General features: G+C 48.5%; 1 protein-coding gene across 5 annotated transcripts in view; it reads left to right on the top strand.

Annotated features, from left to right (window-relative positions):
* Window positions 1–19,323, top strand: part of LOC109444914 (protein FAM169B) — a 59,081-nt gene that overhangs the window by 8,004 nt on the left and 31,754 nt on the right. For 3 of the 5 annotated variants that reach the window (XM_074317603.1, XM_074317605.1, XM_074317607.1), the window contains exons 2-3: window positions 7,162–7,295; window positions 10,206–10,305. In XM_074317603.1, the coding sequence (XP_074173704.1) occupies window positions 7,162–7,295; window positions 10,206–10,305 (234 nt within the window). The remainder of the gene's footprint in view (window positions 1–7,161; window positions 7,296–10,205; window positions 10,306–19,323) is intronic. The other 2 variants (XM_074317604.1, XM_074317606.1) reach the window with 1 other exon arrangement.

The following is a 19,323-nucleotide window of genomic DNA, read 5'->3' on the forward strand; positions in this document are numbered from 1 at the left end:
CACTCCCAGTTGTTGGGATGCACACAGCTTCACTAAGTAAATCATTGTCTAGGTTTAAGCTAAGCCTGTTCTTCTCCGCTTGTCCGTTCTCCACGTGCGGGCGTCGTGGGGGTGGGGGAAGGGGGCCTAAGGACTGACACGGGGTGTGCCAGCTTCATCTGGAGCTGGACAGGCATGGGGACCGAGGACGACGACTCTGCTTTCAGGTCCCCTTGGTACTTTGCACGAGGCTGGGCAGGCCAGAGGGAACCCCATTTTCCTCCTCTTCAGAAGTCTTATTGTTTGCAGTGGAACAGGAGAACATATGGAGATGTGATGTGATTTCTGGATGAAAGTTTCGAAAGTCCACTGACAACCGCAATTTGCGGGTCAGTTCTGAGAACTGTTATTCTGTGAGTAAAAGCTTACCTCTTGCTGTGTGCTCTGTGGGTTAGGCCTCCAGTCCAGGCTGGACAGTTGGTCCCCACAGCTTTTTCTCACCAGCTTCAGGGCCACCACACGTCGTGCTGGTGGTACTGACACTGGAGCTTGGTGTTTTGACAAGTTCTTGATCAATTAAATTCAGGATACAAAGAGTCAGGCATTCTGCGTTCTCCTGAGCATGTGCCAGAGTCTCTTCCTTCCTGGGAAAGATTAGACAAATAGGGCACCGTAATGATGACCACATGGGGTGCAGTGGCTCAAGTTCAGGGGCGAGGAAGGCCTGACCTTCCCACAGTTGTGTCAGGTGAGGAGCTCTCTTCTGCTACCATTCGTGTAAGGGAGCAGATGTTTGAGATGCTATTTCCTCCTGTCTGCCCCAAATCGGGCTCCACATTTGTCCCCAGTCGTGGCACCTGTTTGAATGCAAAAGGAACAGATTTCAGTCCCACCTCATGTCCTTTCAAATGGTTCCAGGGAAAAAAATAGTTTTATCTTTGTATCATTTGCCTAAAAGTTAAGACTCAACAAAACTCAGATTATGAGACCTTTGTATTAAAAGCAATTAGGATTACATAAACCTTTGTGTGGGAAGCACAGAAAGTCATCTGCATATTTTACCATCTCAGATTTGGGACAAGTGATGTCTTCTCAGCCAAGACAATGACAAGTTGCAAATTGGCCAATACTAAATATGTGATCACAGAGCGACAAACAGGCGCCCTGTCAATTACCGGGATGAAACCTTCCCCGCCGCCACCTGCAGACCTTCCACAGAGCTTCCTCCGCTCCTGACAACTTTGCTCTCATCTGCTCAAAACATTCTAACATATTCCACATTCTGTCTTCCAATTTTTTTTTTCAATTCTTCGCTGAGGATATTTTGGCAATCAGATGCTCTTCAAAAACCAACGAAAATATCCAAGTGTGTATTTGCGTTCCCTTCTGTTCTCTGCTCTTCTCTGTAGAGAATTGCCCTGCTGACACCAGGGCCCCCTTTCCCAAGGTCCTTGAGCTCCAGCTGTTTGCACATTTGCTGTCTGGTAGCGATGGGTCCTCCTGCCCTGACATTATGCCAAAGCACTCCTCTCGAAGGTGTGTTTAGTCGTCTGTCAGTCAGTGTTCTGGAACAAGGGGTCCCTAGTTAAATAAGTTTAGGAAATAAATGCTGGCTTAAGCGAATTCCATTGCTGCTGAATTTCTAAATGTTCCGATTGCTGACAGGCGCTCAGAACTCGCCGCAGTGAGCTCCGAGCGAGTGAGCGAGCGCTACAGCTGGCCCCTCTTCCAAACTTGCCGGCCTCAGAAACCCCCATCCAAGGCATGTCTTGTGGAGCTAGTGTTCTGCAGGATAGGCTTGCAAAAATGCTGGCACAATGTAAGGAAAGTATAGTGATCGCTGCACAACCTTGGATTCTACGTTATCAAACACATGCCAGGCACTGCCTCACACAATGGTGGGTATTTCTCAATGCATGCAACAGCCGTCTTAAAAAACAAGATTAAACATAATCATACTTGAAGTTAAAAGGTGTTGTCAGTTCTAAGGCATTCGGTAGTGAATGGTTTGGAGGCCCAGGATAAAGTTTGCATTTGTGAACAGTGAGTTTTCTTCAAGCGTACAGCACGCAGACACACAGCCCCAGGGACTGGGCTGTGCGGGAAGCACATGCCTCCCTGCAAACTGGGGACCCTGATGCATTCCTGCTCCTGAATTCTGAGCAATCATCGAGGTGGCATTTGGAGATCGTGTCCCTCTAGGCACTACCTCACCGCCTTGGCTGTGCGGCGCACCTGGGTCAGACCTCCACAGAGACTTCCTGCTTGATATTTCCTGCCTCTTCCGGTGTCTGCCCGGCTGGTGAGAAACTAGTCTCCAAGCCCTCTGCTAAGCTCAGAGCCTGTCTCTTAACCCGCCCCCCCTTCCCCTCCCCTGGCAGTTTCTTCTATAATAAGGATCCCTTTTTACAATAATTTCCTTTTAGAAGAAAATTAATTTATGAAGAAAAAACCAGACCACTTACGTGAGAAAAAAGAAAAGGAAAAATAAAAAATTTCTGTACAAGCGATATCTATTGTTAACCATTTTTTAAAAACAGGAGTAGGATGCAAACTTTATAACTTTGCATCCTGAAATTTTTTTTTCAACTATTTTCATCAGCAGGAAATGTTCTTTTTGTAATTTGAGAATGACGACCCACATTACTAAAAAAAGAAAAAAGGAAGAAGAGATTATAGCCAGCTTTTCCAATGACATAATGCTGTGTAGTTAGTTACCAACGGGAAGAGGCTTTCAGTGAAGTCGAAATTCCTAAGAGTGAGACAAGTAAAATTTAAAATACCTTTATTAATGTTTCTCATAATTACACTACAACCTGAGGAAAATTACACTTTGCCAAAATGAAAGAATTTTCCTGATCTTGGTGGTGAGGTGGTATGTGGCGAGAATATTCTGCAAATGACACTGAATCAGTGATTCAGGGGGTTGATCTCTTTGAAGGTCTTCATTCATTGGCATTGCTGTTTACATAGGGAGGACCAAACAGTGCTGGGAAAGCCCTCGAGCATTAGGCCTTACCTGACTGACCAGCAGTGGCTGGCTGATTGGCAGTGGGTGACAAGCAGTGGCTTGGGAGTGTGGCAGGCCATTCGTGTAACCCTGGCAACTCAAATTTTGGTACAACGATCCTGAACGATTTAAGTATTTTCCCTAGAAGAATGCTTTAAGATGTACCACTGTTTTGTTTCTCGGAAGACTACAGCAAACATGTGCTTCCAGTGAATTCTTAAATTTGGGGTTTGTTTGGGGATTTCCATTTCTTTACAGTCTGCAATGAATTATCATTTCAACCGTGGGCCTTTCTTCATAAAAGCATTTTACATTGTACTGAAAAGACTGCATTCTTTTGGCTTTGGAAAAATATTTCCCGTGCCGTTGAAGCCATTAAAGCCTGTTAACATTTCACATCTGGAAGCCCCTGCCCCAGCCTGCCTTCCATCCCCAGCGAGCGAGTGTGGTGGCCTGGACTGGCCTCCAGTGCGTGCGTAAAACACCCCAGACTTGTTTACTTCCTCAGGGCCCCTCTGCAGTGCCCAAGTGAGCCCTTGTGGTTTGGTTTAGGGGGGTGGGTGGGGGCTTCCATCCTCCCTGGGATGGAGGCAGGGTCCTGTGTGTGTGTATATGTGTGCATGCCCGTGCCTTCCTCCTGGGCTGGGGAGGCGGGTCTCACTTCTTCCTAGGTTGGAAGGGGTCTTCCTGCCTCCTGGTTTAGGAGGGGTCTTCCTTCTCTTGGGGTTGGGGAGGGGGCCTTTCTCCCTCCCAGGGTGTGAGACTTCCTTCCCAGCTGGCATTGCACGCCCCCTCCCCTCTCTGGCTTTAAGCTGCTACTTTTCTCACACTGGCCCAGTTTCCCAGAAAGCAAACCCAAACACTCTGTATGAGAGGGAAGCTGCCGAGCTTTTCTGCTGGGGGGAAATTCCCCAGAAGGAAGAGAAGTAATTAAAACCAAAAGGCTGGAGAATCACAGCCCTAGGCCGTTGGCCCTAGGCCGGCTTGGGCTGCAGCAGGCCGTGTGTGGGGTGCTCCTTCCGGGGACGCAGGGCTCTGCCTCCGGCTTCCAGGTTTTAAGGGGAACTGAGCATGGGTGCTGTGTGTGGAGTCAGCATCGATGTATCTGGATACTCCTTTCCCCAGAGGGTTGATCTATGTCCTTGGGGCCCTGCTCCCCAGAGGCAGGCTTCAGGCAGCCCCCACTCCCAGGATCAGTTCTGCTGGGCCTTCTGCTGAGACCTAGGGACCCAGCTCTGGGCCGGCCGAGCAGGGGAGCCCCGAGGAGCCTGGGTGCCCTGCAGATACTGTCCACTGAGTTCTGTGAGGGAGTCTCAGCCCCGCCGCCTAACGCAGGGGAAGTGATTTCCTAGTGTGCAAGGAGCAAAACACATTCAGGACATTTCTCCTGACCTCACGGGCCCAGAACCGGTGCCAGGCAGTCCTTGGCAGGCTGGAGGGGAACTGGGCTTCCCGGGAACAGCCAGGCCTCTGGCACCCCCCCCCCCCCCCCCGGAAAGGCAGGACAATCACGGTGTCTTCCCAGCCTCCCTGTCACGAGGGGTCTCCAGGGACCAAGTTCAACTTCTTCATGGGGCTGGTGGATGAGGCGCTTCTGTCTGCGCTCAGCCTCACTGGAGGGGACTGAAGGCCGGGATGTGACAAACAAGTCTCCCAGGACGGGCCCAGCGACAGAGAGAGTCAGGGGGTCTTCACTTGCTCCGTAAGAAGGTGGAGGTTCTGGGCGCTGGCAGCGAGGTGGGGATTGAAGTTGATTTCATGGGCCAACATGCGGGTGACTGTACCCCGGGGCGAAGGGGCCTCTTCCCAGTTTGCTCTGCGTGTATTTGATCGTGCACTGAATCATTTCCATACCTGTGGGGAGGCCACTTGACCAAGTAGACACAATGAATAGCAGTTTGTACAGAGAGCTCCGCTGAACCACCACTCAGATTTCCTACGTGCTCAGCATGGGAAGGGCATGGCTAGGGGTCTTTGTGGGGGCGTGAGGAGGGAGAGGAGAGAAGAAGCTGCAGTCAGTGTGCCCCGAGGAGCCTTCCTGAGTTGGCGGAGGACTGGGGTGAAGCCGCCTTTGCAGTGAAAGGCCAAGTTCAGGTGTGTGAGGCAGGACAGCGGAGGTGGTGAAGGTGGATTAATTCTCATGCTGGGCCCAGCTGGGATTCAAACCCAGGACTCAGTGACTCCCTGAGCCCTTGCCTTTGGGGGCTCTAGGAAGGCTCCCCAGTGTGCTGGCATTTGAGAGGGGCCTTGAGGATGGCAAGGCAGAAGGAGCCGGGCCTAGGGGCCCTGCAGGGGAGGGGACATGGCACTTCTGTAAAGGGGCTTCAGGGCTTTGGTGGAGGAGACTTGATGGGGCCATTAGGAACTGAGTGCTTTACACAGGTTTGGCAATCAGACTGTCGTGCCCTGGGGCTCCACTGAGTAGCCAAACATTTTCCTCTCCAGGCCTCAGTTTCCTCATCTGTAAATCAGAGTTAAGCTCGGCTCTGGGCCTCAAGGCCCAGGGACTGCCAGCTGTAGTTGTTGCTTTCATCAGTGGGTGGATGGGAGGGAGGGGGTGAGGCCAGAGGCTGTTGGGAGACGCTGAGCATCAGGACGATTGCAGAGGTGACACAGGCGGAGTGTGGTTTTAGTGACAGGTTGGAAGTGGTCCCTGAGTGAGGAGCCGTGGGCTTGGATCCATCGGGCCCAGCAGGGAGTGGCAAAGGCCTGTCGGTTCAGCTTGTGGGCCACGTCTGACCAGTTGCTGGGGGTTTCCTGGCTAATTGTAGTGACAAGGAGCCGGGGCTTCCTTAACTGTTTGTGTATAAAGAGAACACACACACACACCCCAAGTGTGTGCCTTCCGCAGCAGAATACCTTGGCTATGTAGAAGCACAGCCTTTTTTAGACAGCCCAAACTCCATCAGTGCCTTTTTCTTTGTGACTGCCCCCGTGGACTGTTAATTCTTTATGTCTGTATTTGAAACATTTGTATCATTGCATTTACAGTTGTCACTTTTTGGTCGGATTTCACTGAAATGCTTTTAAAAATTAAATAGTGGGAGAAGGTGTTTGCTGAGCTGTTTGCCACTCTGGTGCCCATGACATTCTCACCGTGGAACAACGGGCAGGACGCTGGGTTTCTGCAAAGGCTGAAGCCTGGTCTGCGGCTCCTCTTGGCACCCTCCGTTTATTGTGAGCCTTTGCCCCAGTAGCTAATCAACAGCAGTAAAATTTGTCTTAGGCGTACTTGGGTGGCTGGAGACTTGGAACTTTCTGCTGCTGATAGCAGTCTGTTTCCTGAAAAATGGCTGGGAGGAGGAAGGGGAGTTCTGAGAGAGACGGAGGAAGCTGATGTTTCAGTGGGTATTTACGAGCTGGCTTGTCTTTCTGAAGGAGGAGCAGAAGGAGACAGCCAGCTGCTCCTGCAGCCCCCCTCACCTGTAGGAGGCCCAGAGGTAAATCAGAGGTGGGGTCCCCCAGAAGGGGAAGGGGCGACAGAGCCCCCTCCCACTTGGGGACATCCCAGCCAGAGGCCAGCCAGCATCTCGGGAAAACCAATGGCCACTTCCAAGCTGCATTGTGTGCTATCAATTTGTATGGCTGTTTAACAATACAATTTTCCTCTAAAAGTGTGGTGATAAGGAAGAGCTGCTGTCGGTGTTTACATGTGTCGTTTTCAAGTCACGCTAACTCGCGCATTTAAACTCGGAAACAGTAGCCCAGTTGAAGGAGAGGAATTGGCACAGGTTAGCAACCTGCACGTGAATAAGCTGGCAAAATCATGGCTCCAGCCAGTTTCGTCAGTCATCAGGTTCTTAGCAGCTAGTCTCGCTCTCAAGGTACCTGCTTGTACCTGCTTGTACACGTGGCCACGGTGGCGGCCTTCCGGAGAGGGACTTGGGAAGCCACCTGATGGTCTGGGTGTAAGGAAGGAAGGTTCCACAGCGGTCTCCGAGGGCCATGTTTGACCTTACGTCTCCTGGGGTTGGTGCCACCCCTGTCATCAGAAAGGCCTTTTCTTTCGGTGACTGCTTTTTTGTTTTCCTCCATTAAAAAAATAGGTGAACGTGATTTTTAAAGCAAGTGCTCTTTTGGATGCCTTTCCTTTTTAATCTTCAAGAAAGAAGTGATTTTCTCTTTAATGAAAGAGCAAACCTGATGTCATTTTTTGCCTTCTTTTTCCCCAGCAGGTGTTTACCCAGTGGATATTTTGGAAGATGACCCTGAAGGGTATCGGAAGGCAGCTCTGGCTTACTACGCCCGACTCAGGGAAGGAGCACAGCCCTCCACAGAGGTTTTTTCTCTTCCCACTGGGGAGCAGGTATGATCTTCCTTGTTGGTAGAGAGCCCTGAAGAATTTAACTTACTAGAAAGTAGAATGTTAGTGAAAGAGTATTATAGATAAAAACAAAAATAAAAAAACCCATCTGCAGTGAGTACTATACTACGTTCACCTTGAGAAGCAGAAGGAATCCAGGATTGGAATTCTGGAGTCCTTTGTATGAGTCTAGTTCTGCAAAGCAGTGAGCTGGACAGCCTGTTGTGAATCCCATGTCTACCACTTACTAGCTGTGTGACCTTGAGCAAGTATCTTAACCTCTCTGGTCTTGGTATTCTCATCTGTAAAACTGGGGCAATAGCAAAGCTTACCTCATACTGTAGTTATGAGAACTAAATGAGATACTGTTCGTTATGCCTGGCTGGGCCTCAGTTTCCCCAATTTGTAAAACAAGGATTCATTGGTCTCTAAAGTTTGGCTCAGTTCTAAAATTTTGTATTTGGAATGACATTATATCTATTAGAATGAAGTGATATCCTTTACGATTTTTAGCACTGATAAGATTCCATTTTGAATATGGACTGGACGAGAACAGAGAAAAATGAAAACCATTTATTTATCAGGCCAGTGGGATTGTGGGTAAAATTGAACATTTGTGTTACTTTTGAGATTGCCCCCCCCCACCCCTGCAGTAAGTAAAAAGAATAAACAAATCTTGGGCTGTACTTAAGTCAGTCACCTTTCTTTCACATTTGAGGCTGATATGTTGAAAGAGACAAGATTTTCTTGTGTATATAAGATCTCACTCATCCCCAAAATTGTTGCTATCTGGCAGGTGAAGTCGGTTGAGGAAGATAGGCTTTTATCTCACTGTACTATAGTTGTTTCAAGTTAATTAAAGCAACGGCCTGTACAGTTTCTAGCGTGGCTTCCCTGAGATTTTGGAGATGGCTAGTTTGTAATTAACCCCTAGAAGAATCCAGTTCCCAGGGGTGGTTGCTCACCCTTCATTTGCAGAGGGAGGTCCCGGAACTCACACGCTTTCAGCGCCCCCTAGTGACAGTTAAACCAGAAAACGAAAACAAAAAAACGAGCTCTTGGTCAGGCCAGGGGCTTCCTTACTCTTAGGGGCCCTGGGGCCCGCGGGCTGCAGGGTTGGATGGATGGAGTGTGGAAAATGCTAGGTAATCTAAGAAGTGTGGTGAGATACAGGAGGTAGCCCTGAACTACTTAAGGATGGAGTTTCACTTATCTGCTTTTATTTCACGCTTATTTATGTATTACAGTACCTAAAGAAAACTTGATATGGTGTATGCATAGTGAGAGCATACTTTTAGTGTTACTTGCAAAAACATAATTAAATAAGACAGTTACTGAAACTAAGCTGTTTTAATATGATGGAAAAGCTGAAATGACTTTATACCTACTCACTCTCCCTCTTCTCAAAGTTTTAGGAAAGCAGTAATTTGATTTCCTACCATTTTAGCAGCTAATTAAGAAATGGTAAAAATTTCTTCCATTTAGCAGGTTAAAATAGTCTAATTTGGTCTTGGACCTACTTATTGCTTTTAGCAAATTTAACTTGTTTTTTTGAATCCAGAGAAAATTTTCCAAACAGAAAGAAAGGATGTCATTTGAGAATATATCATGCTGTGTCACTCTGGTCTTCCTAAAAATCTTTTCTTTTCATAATTCATTTACTCTGTTCCCAGGCTTGAAATTGTCCTATCCCATTTAAAATACAATCATACTTATTGTTTTTTTCCGGCTGTAAAACAGCATATGCTCACTTTATAATATTTGGGAACTATAGCCAAGGACAGAGAAAATACATACGTTCACCCACAGTTAACTGCTATAAACATTTTGACGTGTTTCCATTTGATTTCTATTTCTGTGTATGCTTTTTTAACATTCGCATCATACTCTGAATGCTTACTGTCTATAATAAGTCCCTTTCCGTGTCTATCCGACATACTGCTTGTAATGGCCTCGTCACGGCCATTGGGTGGGTGACCCAGGCTTAACGTCGCCGCTGTGGGAGGGCCAGTGTGGGTACTCTTCACTAAGGTGACTTGAAGATGGGTCTCAGGGTTTGTTAAGAAATAGTTCTCTGACGCTGTGGAGGCCTGCTGTAAACTTTTACAAGCAACCTGCCTGCCTCACTCAGCTGACACATTTTCTCCTTTTCTTACACCTTTCTCGGTTTTCAAAACAGATTTTGCAGTGGCACATGTTGACCTTCTGCTCTGGGAGCTGGGAGCGGTGGGTTTGATGGCCACAAAGAGGGTTAGGGATGTGGGCACTTGAGAGAAGCGTCTGGGGACAGTCCCAGCATCAGCGATGTGCTGCTTGGCATTCCTCTTGGTGGTAAGCAAACTGGTACTTAGGGCTGAGCTCCTCCATCCCGTGGTTGCCATGGAGCCAGAGCTGAGCCTGGAGGGCCCAGAAGGGCCACAATTTCTCAAGCCTGCTCATAGAGACCCAAGCCAGGCCAGCAGGCCGCCTGAGTGGCATCGTGGGTGGACACAGGCTTGTCCAGGTAGGATACATAGAGTGGTCACCAGAGGACAGTCGGGGCCAGCTTGGCAGGTGTGGACGTGAGGTGGGAGTGTGGCCCTGTTTCGTCGGCTGAGGCCCAAGGGGGATTAGGCTGGACAGGGTTGCTGGGGCAGAAAAGGTGTGGAAGGGCCGGACGGGGCTTCAGCCAAGCGGCTGTTTGCGTCATCAGTGCTTGAAGCAACGGACGGGGGAATGGAGGAAAGAGAAGGCTTGCTGGGTGGGAGACGGCCTCGGGCCTTTGGCACATTACCCTTCGTGTCTAGCTCAGACTGGGTGAGTTTTCCACTTGTATGTTGTGTTCTCTCAGGAAATACTGCACTGATCGGTAAGTAATTTCCTGCGCCCTTATTATGATGAAGGAACAAACCGGGGATTTTATTATGTTTTCAGGTTAAACTTGAAGTTTCGTCCGTTTGCTTTTGCACTGTGCACCGTGACGAACCTCAACACCAAATACTGGTCTTGGTTAATCCTCAGGCCACAAAGACAGGTGGGTCGGTATTAATGGATTGAAAGAACAGGTATGGAGATTGAATTGTTTACACCCAATGGCATCAAATACCTAGCTGGTTGTACTCTTTGTCTGGACTTAGACTTAGAAGAACATCAGGGCAGGACTGATTTACTTTCAGCTTTGAGAGATTGAATAGTGCATTATGATTTCTGTTCACTGACACATATTGATGTTGTATTAAAGACACTAGCCACCCTCTCGCCCACAGTGACAACATTCAGGGCTGCCTTTGAGGGTAGCGCTTGCTGTTGTTATTAATAACATGGGTGGGTTGCATGTACACGGAGAGGCCCTTACGTTGGAGTGTCACCACAGCCTTGGGAAGCACCATTCTTATCCCTCCCGGACGGATGAGGAGATCCGGTCTCTGGTGGTCAGGTAGCTCCCAGGGCCACACAGCTAGTGCATGGGGAAGGGTGCATGGCAAGGTGACAACCGGGGACGTTTATGTCATCTGGGGCTCATTTATTCTCCCTCTGCATTACGGTGACACCATTTGTGTTCAGCTCCTCGGAGTGAGTTCTCTGCAGAGGTGTGGTCCTGCTCAGTTGCATATGGGGCAGGGGTCTGGGGCAGGGGTCTGGGGCCGTTGGCAGTGGGAGTGGGAGGTGGGGAGGAGAGAAGGGTTCCAGCTCGTCAGTCCCCCTTGAGCTCAGGGTACCCGTGAGCTATAAGCGAAGCACCTCGTCTCTGACCCCAAGGGAGAGGCTCAATTTAAATTTGATCCTATTTAGAAAATACCTCCTTTATTATATTTTTCTTTGTTTCACAGATTTTTTACAGTCATCGTGTATGACTTTCCTAATAAGAAATTTAAAGAAAACAAACCCACCCTTCATTAGTCAGCCCTCCTTAAACAGTGTGGTATCTGGTGAAAGTGTGGGGTTATAGGTCTTTACAGTTTACAAACGGGGCCTCCGTCTGCTTTCCACCCTCCCCCTGCCCTCCATAGACTTTTGCCTTTCACCTGCCCATGAGTCTGGGGTTTGTACTCAGAGGGTGCCCAGCTCGATTGTTGTCACAAAGCCCAAGCTGACACCTCGGCCTGGGAAGTTCTCCTCTGGTTGCTCACCCACAGGCTGGAGTGTGCTGAGCTAGCTGTCCGGGAGTTGTGCGCGTGCTGGCGCCAAGGCAGGGTGGCTGAGCTGGGGTAAGCACTTTCCGGTTAAGGTTCAGGACCTGGCAAAGCCTCAGCCCATGAACAAAGTGGCTACGATAACCCCAGGCCTTCCACTGGGCCTTGAATCTGGGACTCCACCATCAGGTTAGTAAGAAGTTAGTAGCAAGATGTGCCCACAGGAACGCCTCAGGGAACAGATTGTCAGAAACTCCAAAAATGTCATTTGCCGACTTTCAGAAAATGTCCAAATATCAGCACCCCCCCTTGCCTTTTTACAGCATTTAGCAATATTCTGGTTATAGGTCTTTAACTGCAGTTTGCATAATGTAAACATATGGCTAACTCTTGTAAGTCTGTTTCCTATTAATACTATACTTAGTTTTTTGGTTGTTTTCAAAAATGTAATATAATAAATATTCATAAGCTCCAGGAAATCTCACTCTGGACCTTTCCTTATATATAATAGCACTTTAAATAAAGTTTCCAAATGTTTTCCAAACTGCTGGGCCTCTAGTGGGATAGCCGCGATTTTGCGAGATTTCCATGAAGAGCTCAGGTGTTTGTTACTTGCACCTGTGCTCTTTAACTTGGTATTTAGAAGCAGACGTGATGCATAAACGCAGCTCTTGGAGCTTGAAACATGTGGACTCCAAAGCCGCTGGTGGTATCGTAGCTTCTCTTTGCAGCCTGGACACATGTGACACTCCGTGTGCAAGCTTAGCGGTGGCTGTGGAGAATGCTGTCACCGGTTTCTTTGTAATTTTCCTGGAGCAGCTGGATGTGTGAAGGCCCTGGGTGTCTGTGTGGTTAGATGGAAGCCAGGAGGACCGGGCGCTGTTTGATAAGCTTCCGAATCCATGTTAATTATTGATAAGCTGGTTGACTCCATCACAGTAACTTCCAATAACCCTGTGAGCAAATGAAAACCAGCCCGGAGTTGTGCATTTCCTGCTGGTGAGCAGTTGTCGTTGACGGCAGACTGCTGGTAGGAGGTGGGTAATGAAGCTTTCCAAAGTGCCCCCTAAGAAACTGGGGGAGCCCTTTCTCAAAAGGTGGTTTGAGAAGCAGGTGCCCCATGCGCCTTGAGGGGCTCATACCTGATTGTTTCTCTTAATCAGAGGCTGGTTATGTCACTGAGGGGATACGCCCAAGGCTGCCAGGAACCTTCCTTCCTCAGTTGCTTCTATACCTCCCACGGGCCTTATCTTTCATTTAGTTCCCCTTATTTGTTACTTCATTTATTTCCCCTTGTCTTGTTAGTCCTCTTAGTTTTAAATTATTAACTGATCTTGATCAAAGTGTTTACAAAGATGAAAAAATAACTCCTTTCATCAAAAAAGTTGTGGTCTTTGTCTTCTCTCCTGTATTAAATCAAAACCACCCACGCTCATGTTCCAGATTCCCCTGAACCCACAGCCCTTTTGCCTTTGTCGGTTCCTCCTATGACCTGCCGAGTAGAGTTAGATGAACCCAGACTTTGGTGTCAACTCCAGCTGACTTGGAAGCCCGTCTCTGCCAACTGACTCGGTGACCCAGATAAGTTATTTGGCCTCTCGGAGCATCAGTTTTGTCATTTGCAAAATGGGGACATCTTACCTACTTCCTAGGTTAGTTGTGAGAATGAAGTGATGTATTGGCAGCAAATCGGATGCTTTGGACCCCCCAGGGCAGAGAGTAGAATTTTAGCGGTATTCCTCCATCATGGCTCCCCTGTGCTTGTTCTTCCTCTGTCTTTATTGTTATGGAAGCACAGGGATTTAGAATGGGAGTCCTTCTTGTCAACCGTGGGACAGATGCTGGCAGCTGAATTCTGTCCCCGCTGGGTTCTGCGTGCATCGTGCCTCCTGGACAGAAAGCAACAGCACCAGTAGGACGACCTGGCCTGTTTTTGAACAGCTCCACTTGTAAGAAAGTTGTTCCTTCCACTCAGCCCAGGCTGCCTCACTGAGAGCATGTCACGTGATCCATGCAGAAGCAGCCACTGATCCCGATGGGCTGGGGGTGTGTGTGTGGGGGGGTGCCTGCCCACCCCTGGGTAGAAAGACAGGGCAGACGTCCTGGGACAGCTCAGCAAGGCCCGCACGCAGCGGGCTGCTGGGGAGCAGACGGGGCCTGGGGCTGCGTTAAGGGAAGGAGAACGTGCCAGCGTAATCTCCTTTCTCGGTGGTGCTGCTCAGGCCGCGTCTGCAGTGAATGGGCGCTTATCCCTGGAGAGTAACTGGGCGATGAGAGCCCTTGAGAGCAGGTGAACAAGGCCGGAGGAGACTCGCGAGCTGGCTCTCCAGGAGGGAGGCCAGGGCCCAGCAGTTTCTGGTGGAACGGGGTTTAGATCATTAGGGCCCGTGTTTTCCAAGATGATTTGAGGGGGTGCATTTGAATGTCCGAAGGGGAAAAGGATGATCTTGTGAATTTGATTTCAGCCCTGAATAGATCAGGGAAACAATTTCCGTTTCCTACTAATATGCTTTTAATGCTTGTCTAACACTTGGTAATTTCCTTTGAAAAGACAAAAATGAAACGAGGTCTCCCAGGTGAGTGCCTGAAGTTAGCATTTAAAGATTTGTCCTTGCAAGATTTATTTTTGTAATACTAGCAAATGATGCCTCTTCTATGGTAGGGTTAATAAGATCATGGTATAGATATAGCAGAATCAGAATCGTGAAGGTGGGGCGAGCTGGCTTCCCTCCTGAGGCCTCTGTGTCCTGGCATAGCCTCTTCTCTTGTGGGGCAGCTCCGACTATTAGAACACTCTTTATAAGGAGCCCACCCTGATCTGCCCTCATTTCTCCTCAATGGCCTAGCACCCCCACTGGGGTCTCCAGGTAGGTGGGCATGGCGTGGCTCCTTCACCGGACACATCTTCCCAGGCTGGGGGCCAGCCGCCATGTCCCCCGGGCTGTCTTTTAAGGTCTCACATTTCTCATTCCCCAGCTGCCTCTGGGGCTCCATAACTATTCACAGCCCGGATCCTTCTTTCAGATCTGGGTTTCTCATGGGACGTGGTGTCCAGAACCCAGTCATGGGTGCCACGGTGGAAAGAACCTGTGTTTGGGAGTCACTTAGACCTGAGTTGAAATCCTGTGCCCCTTCTGAGCAGGTGGCCTGGCTTGCGTCATTTAGCATCTCTGGGCTTTAGTGTCCTGTCTTTCTACTCAGCGGTGTGGCCCATGGCCAGAGAGTTTGGGCCCCACCCAGACCTGCTGAGTGAGAAGCTGCAATTGATCAAGATCCCCAGGTAATGTGGGCACATCACCATCTGAGAACTGGTGGATGGTGAGAGCATGCCTCACTCTTCTTGGACAGCTCCCACGTAGCCTCAGTTTATCTTGGCATTTCAGTAGAAGCAGCCCAAGGTTGATTCACCTCTAGCTGACCGTTAGCTCACTTCTGTGCAAGCCCAGCCCCTGGGCTTTTAACTCAAACTTATTACTAAGACATGGCTCTTTCCTCCAGACCTTGTGTAGTTGATGTTTTGAACCTACAGGAATGACAACTTTTATTCCCATTACATAAATAAACAAACAGATTTATTGAAATTTATTCACACATCACACAAATGCCCATTTAAAGCATCCAGTTCAGTGGTTTTTAGTATGTTCACAGTTGTGCATCTATCATCACACTTCATTTTCCCCTAAAAGAAACCAACCCTATGCCCCTTATATATCACTTCCCGTCCCCCCCACCCACAGTCTTAGGCAACCTGTTCTGTCTCTATGGGCTTGCCTGTTCTGCACACTTCATATGAATGGGATCATACAACACGTGGCCTTTTGTGTCTGACTTCTTTCCCTGAACATGATATTTTCAAGGGTCATCCACATTGTAGCATGTTTTAGTATTTCATTTATTTTCATGGCTGGGTACTATTCCACTGTATGGATGGACCACATTTTGTTTATCCATTTATCAGTTTATGGACATTTGGGTTGTTTCTACCTTTTGGCTATTGGGAAGAATGCTGCTGAGAAAATTCACATACACGTTTTTGTGTGGACATATATACATCCTTTTGAGTTAGAGTTTTCATTTTCTTTGGATAAATACTTAGAAATGGAATTGCCAGATCATATGATAGTTTTATTTCAAAATTTATTGAGCAACCTCCCTACTGTTTTCTGTAGTGGCTGTACTAGTTTACAATTCAGCCAGCAGTGCACGAGGGCTCCCTTTTCTCCACACCCTCGCCAACACTTTTTGTTTCTTGTCTTTTTGGTAATAGCCTTTGTGATGGTGTGAGGAGATATCTCATTGTGGTTTGGTTTGCAATTCCCTGGTGATTTGTGATGTAGAGCACTTTTTCATGTACCTGTTGGCCCTCTGTGTTTCTTCTTTGGAAAAATGTCTATTCAGATGACATGTGTTCTTAGATTCAGTTTTCAACGTGTGGAGGGGGGCTGGTTTCCCACACGGCACCAAGTCTCCAGACACCAGCTGGATAGCCTATCATTCAACTTAATTCTCACCCAGAGGTAGCATCAGCTTTCACAGCGTGAGGGTTCAGTCCTACGACTCCCCCACTTCCCACCTGCGTCAGGTACCAGTCTCAATTCCAGCTTGTTACCTGTACTTCTGATCAACTGGCTACTGTAAATCAGAGGATCTGACCTTGGGTTCTGTTAATTGTAGAGCGGCTTACAGAACCCAGAGAAACATTTTACTTACCAGATCACTGGTGTATTATACAAGGATATAACTCAGGACAACCAGGTGGGAGCGACGCGTAGGGCCAGGTGTGGGGAAAGGGCTCGGCGCTTCCCTGCCGTCTCCAGGTGCCTCTCCTGCAGCACCTCCACGTGCTCACCCACCTGGAAGCTCCCTGAGCCTTCTCCTGTGGGTCTTCACGGCGGCTTCCTCACTTAGGCGGGATTGATGAACTCACTGGCCATTGACCATTGATTCAACCCCCAGGCCCTCTTCCCTCCCAGAGGTCAGGAAGATGGGACTGAAAGCTCCAGCCAACCCTCTAACCCCGTGGCTGGTTCTCCTGGCAGGCAGCCCTCACTGTTAGGTGTGGTCCAAAAGTCACCTCATTATCATAGCAACAGACAACCTTTCTTGCTCTCAGCACTTAACAGATTCCAAAGGTTTTAGGAGCTCTGTGCCAGAAACCGGGCAGAAGACCAAATACGTATATATATTTCTTGTAAATCACAGATCTTCTGCCCATTTTTTAATCGGATTGTTGTTTTTGTTGTTGTTGTTGTATGAGTTCTTTATATATGCTTGTATATTAACCCTTATTCAGTGTATGATTTGCAAATATTTTCTCCTATTTGGTAGGTTGCCTTTTCATTTTGTTGATGGTTTTCTTTGCTGTGCAGAAGCTTTTTACATCTGTGTCATCCCACTTGTTTATTTTGCTTTTGTTGCCTTTGCTTTTGGGGTCAAATCCAAGAGATTGTGGCCAAGAGCAATGTCAGGGAGTCACTGTGGTTTTGACTTGCATTTCCCTGATGACTAATGAGGTTTGCACATCCTTTCAAGTGTTCATTGGTCATTTTAATGTCTTCTTCGGAAAACAGTTCAGCTCATTGGCCCAGTTTTACGCTGGGTGATTTATCCTCTTCTGTTGAGTCATAAGAGTTCTTGATATATTCGGGATACAGGTGCCTTATCAGATGTACGATATAGGATTTCTCCTGTTCTTTGGTTGTCTTTTTACTGTCTTGATGGTGTCCTCAGAAGCACAGAAGTTTCTTGTGATGTCCAGTGTATCTATTTTATTTTGTTTTGTACTTTTGTACGTGTACTTTTGGTGTCAAATCTAAGAAAACTTTGCTTGTTTGAAGAGTAAGTCCTTCCGTCCCATTTTGTTAAGTCTTCCTTCTGGCTATCTAGTGAGTGTCATTTGAAGTTCTGAAGGGATGCATTCTTTATTTTTAATCCAAGTAATTAAAAAATGCTGACTTTTTATTCATGCAATTTTTATATCACTAAACGCACGCCTGGTCCGTTATGTAGCATACGTTTCTGGTTCATCCTCAAAGAGATTTCAAGAGATTTTATGAAACGCATGTCTGAAATTAAGAACGGAGGGAAATCTGGCTGCTGTAATTAAGATGACTTATGTTTAATTATTCTCCTAACACTAGCCTGGAACACTTGTCAAAAATGGTAGTGAGGCCATTTTGTCATCTCTGGTCTTGGTGAATTCATGCTGATTTTAAAGCCTATTTTTCTTTTCTAGGGTCCTTATAGAGCATCTTTCATAATTCATTGGAGACCGTCCTTATCAGGAGGGGGTGTTCAGGGATCCTGTCACTAGTCCTGAGATGCACCTCTCCGCGTCACGTACTAGGGTACGAGGGTAGCACGGGGCCACTGGTTCGGGTCTGGTCTTTTAGGCCCACTCCCGCCATCCATACTCTGGGAGATGAAGGGTTGCCACTTCAGGATGATGTTCTCAGGACCTTCTGGCCCTGAGATGTAAATGCCCTGGGTCTGGAGACTTGAGCTGCTCTAAAAGTAGCGAGTGCGCGCCTTTGGCCTTCCCACTGTTTGCAGCTCCCAGCCGTGCTCCTGACTTGGCCTCTCTCTGCCTGCCCAGAGGATGGTCCTCTATGACATTAGTGCATCCAGCGAAGGTGTGTTTCTTCCTCGGGCCCTTCCCCCTCCGAGTCGAGCCCCACTGCCTAGGCAGCTCGCCCTGTGTTCTTGAACATTTCCCCAGCCTGTCCATATGTATTCAGTGCTCTGGGCTTTTCTACTTTGATTTTAAAAGGTCATGCTCATTCTGGGGACCTGTCCTTTATTGGGGGGCGGCTCTTTTCTTTCATCTTCTGCCCTTGTCCTTTCAACATCTGACCCTCTGCAAGCTCCTGGACCACAGGGAGGGTTTTTCAAGAAAATCTCATCCTGTTTTCCTTGTTAGGAAGCTAGTCAGATTTCTTTTCAGCTCTCTTTCTGACAAGATCTGTTTAGTATTTTTTTCGTATAAAACCCAGTAGTCAGATAGTCAGAGGGCAGGGCAAAGAATGATTAGAGGCTGATTAAAAATGGCAATATGTAATTGAGTCAAATGAAGGAGAACTAATGCCACAATGCAGTGGAAGCTTCCAGAATAAGGGACTGTCGACTGTTGCTGGGCGCAGGGAGCAGCTATCTTTGGTTCTTGGCAGGCAAGTGGTAGTCTGGTCAAAATAGAGGGTGGGGGTCCTGAGAAGTCCTCCGCTGCCCACTCCCCGGGACTCCTGGCGCCCAGGCTCACAGGGGCTGCTCCTTTAGCCTGGAGCGCTGGGGGCTCCTGGGGCGGAGGCACAGGGGTCCCAGAAAGCAGTCCCTCCCCCCACCCCAGGCCCCTTCCCTTTTGCAGCGTCTGGCTGGGAGACACACCTGTCCCTCCTTTGGACGTTTTGAAGTTTTGTTCAGAAATCTTCTCGTTGTGCTCTTGGCCTTCGTCTGTAGGGGGGGCCATGCTGAAGGGGACAAGAAAGATGCCTCGTGATGTCACGGAGGGGGCGATGGAGCTGGAGGCAGGGGTCCTGTCAGCCATTCACAGAATGCCCACTCATGGCCAGAACGGAGGATGGGCAGAAGGAAGGACATACCAGCAAACCCCTGCAAGGGGAGAGACGCGGCAGCCTTGCCTGCTGGACAGGGCATGGGCAGGAGGAAGAGTGGAAATGACAGGACTTGGGGTGGACTGGAGGTCGGGGGGAAGGGCTGGGAGTGACCTGGGTTTTGGCTGGGCTTGGTGGCGATGCAACCATGTGGGGTAATTTGGGAAAAAGCGCTTGGGGTGAGGGCACCTGAGTGTGTGCCTGAAGCGTGTGGGACGTCGGATGGGAGGGGCCTGGAGCCCGGGCACCTTCAGGGGTCCTCTGTGACATTAGAGCATCTGGCTAAGGTGTGTTTCTTCCTCGGGGCCTTCC

This window comes from Rhinolophus sinicus, linkage group LG13 (assembly GCF_036562045.2).
Source record: "Rhinolophus sinicus isolate RSC01 linkage group LG13, ASM3656204v1, whole genome shotgun sequence".
Taxonomy (NCBI): Eukaryota; Metazoa; Chordata; class Mammalia; order Chiroptera; family Rhinolophidae; genus Rhinolophus; species Rhinolophus sinicus.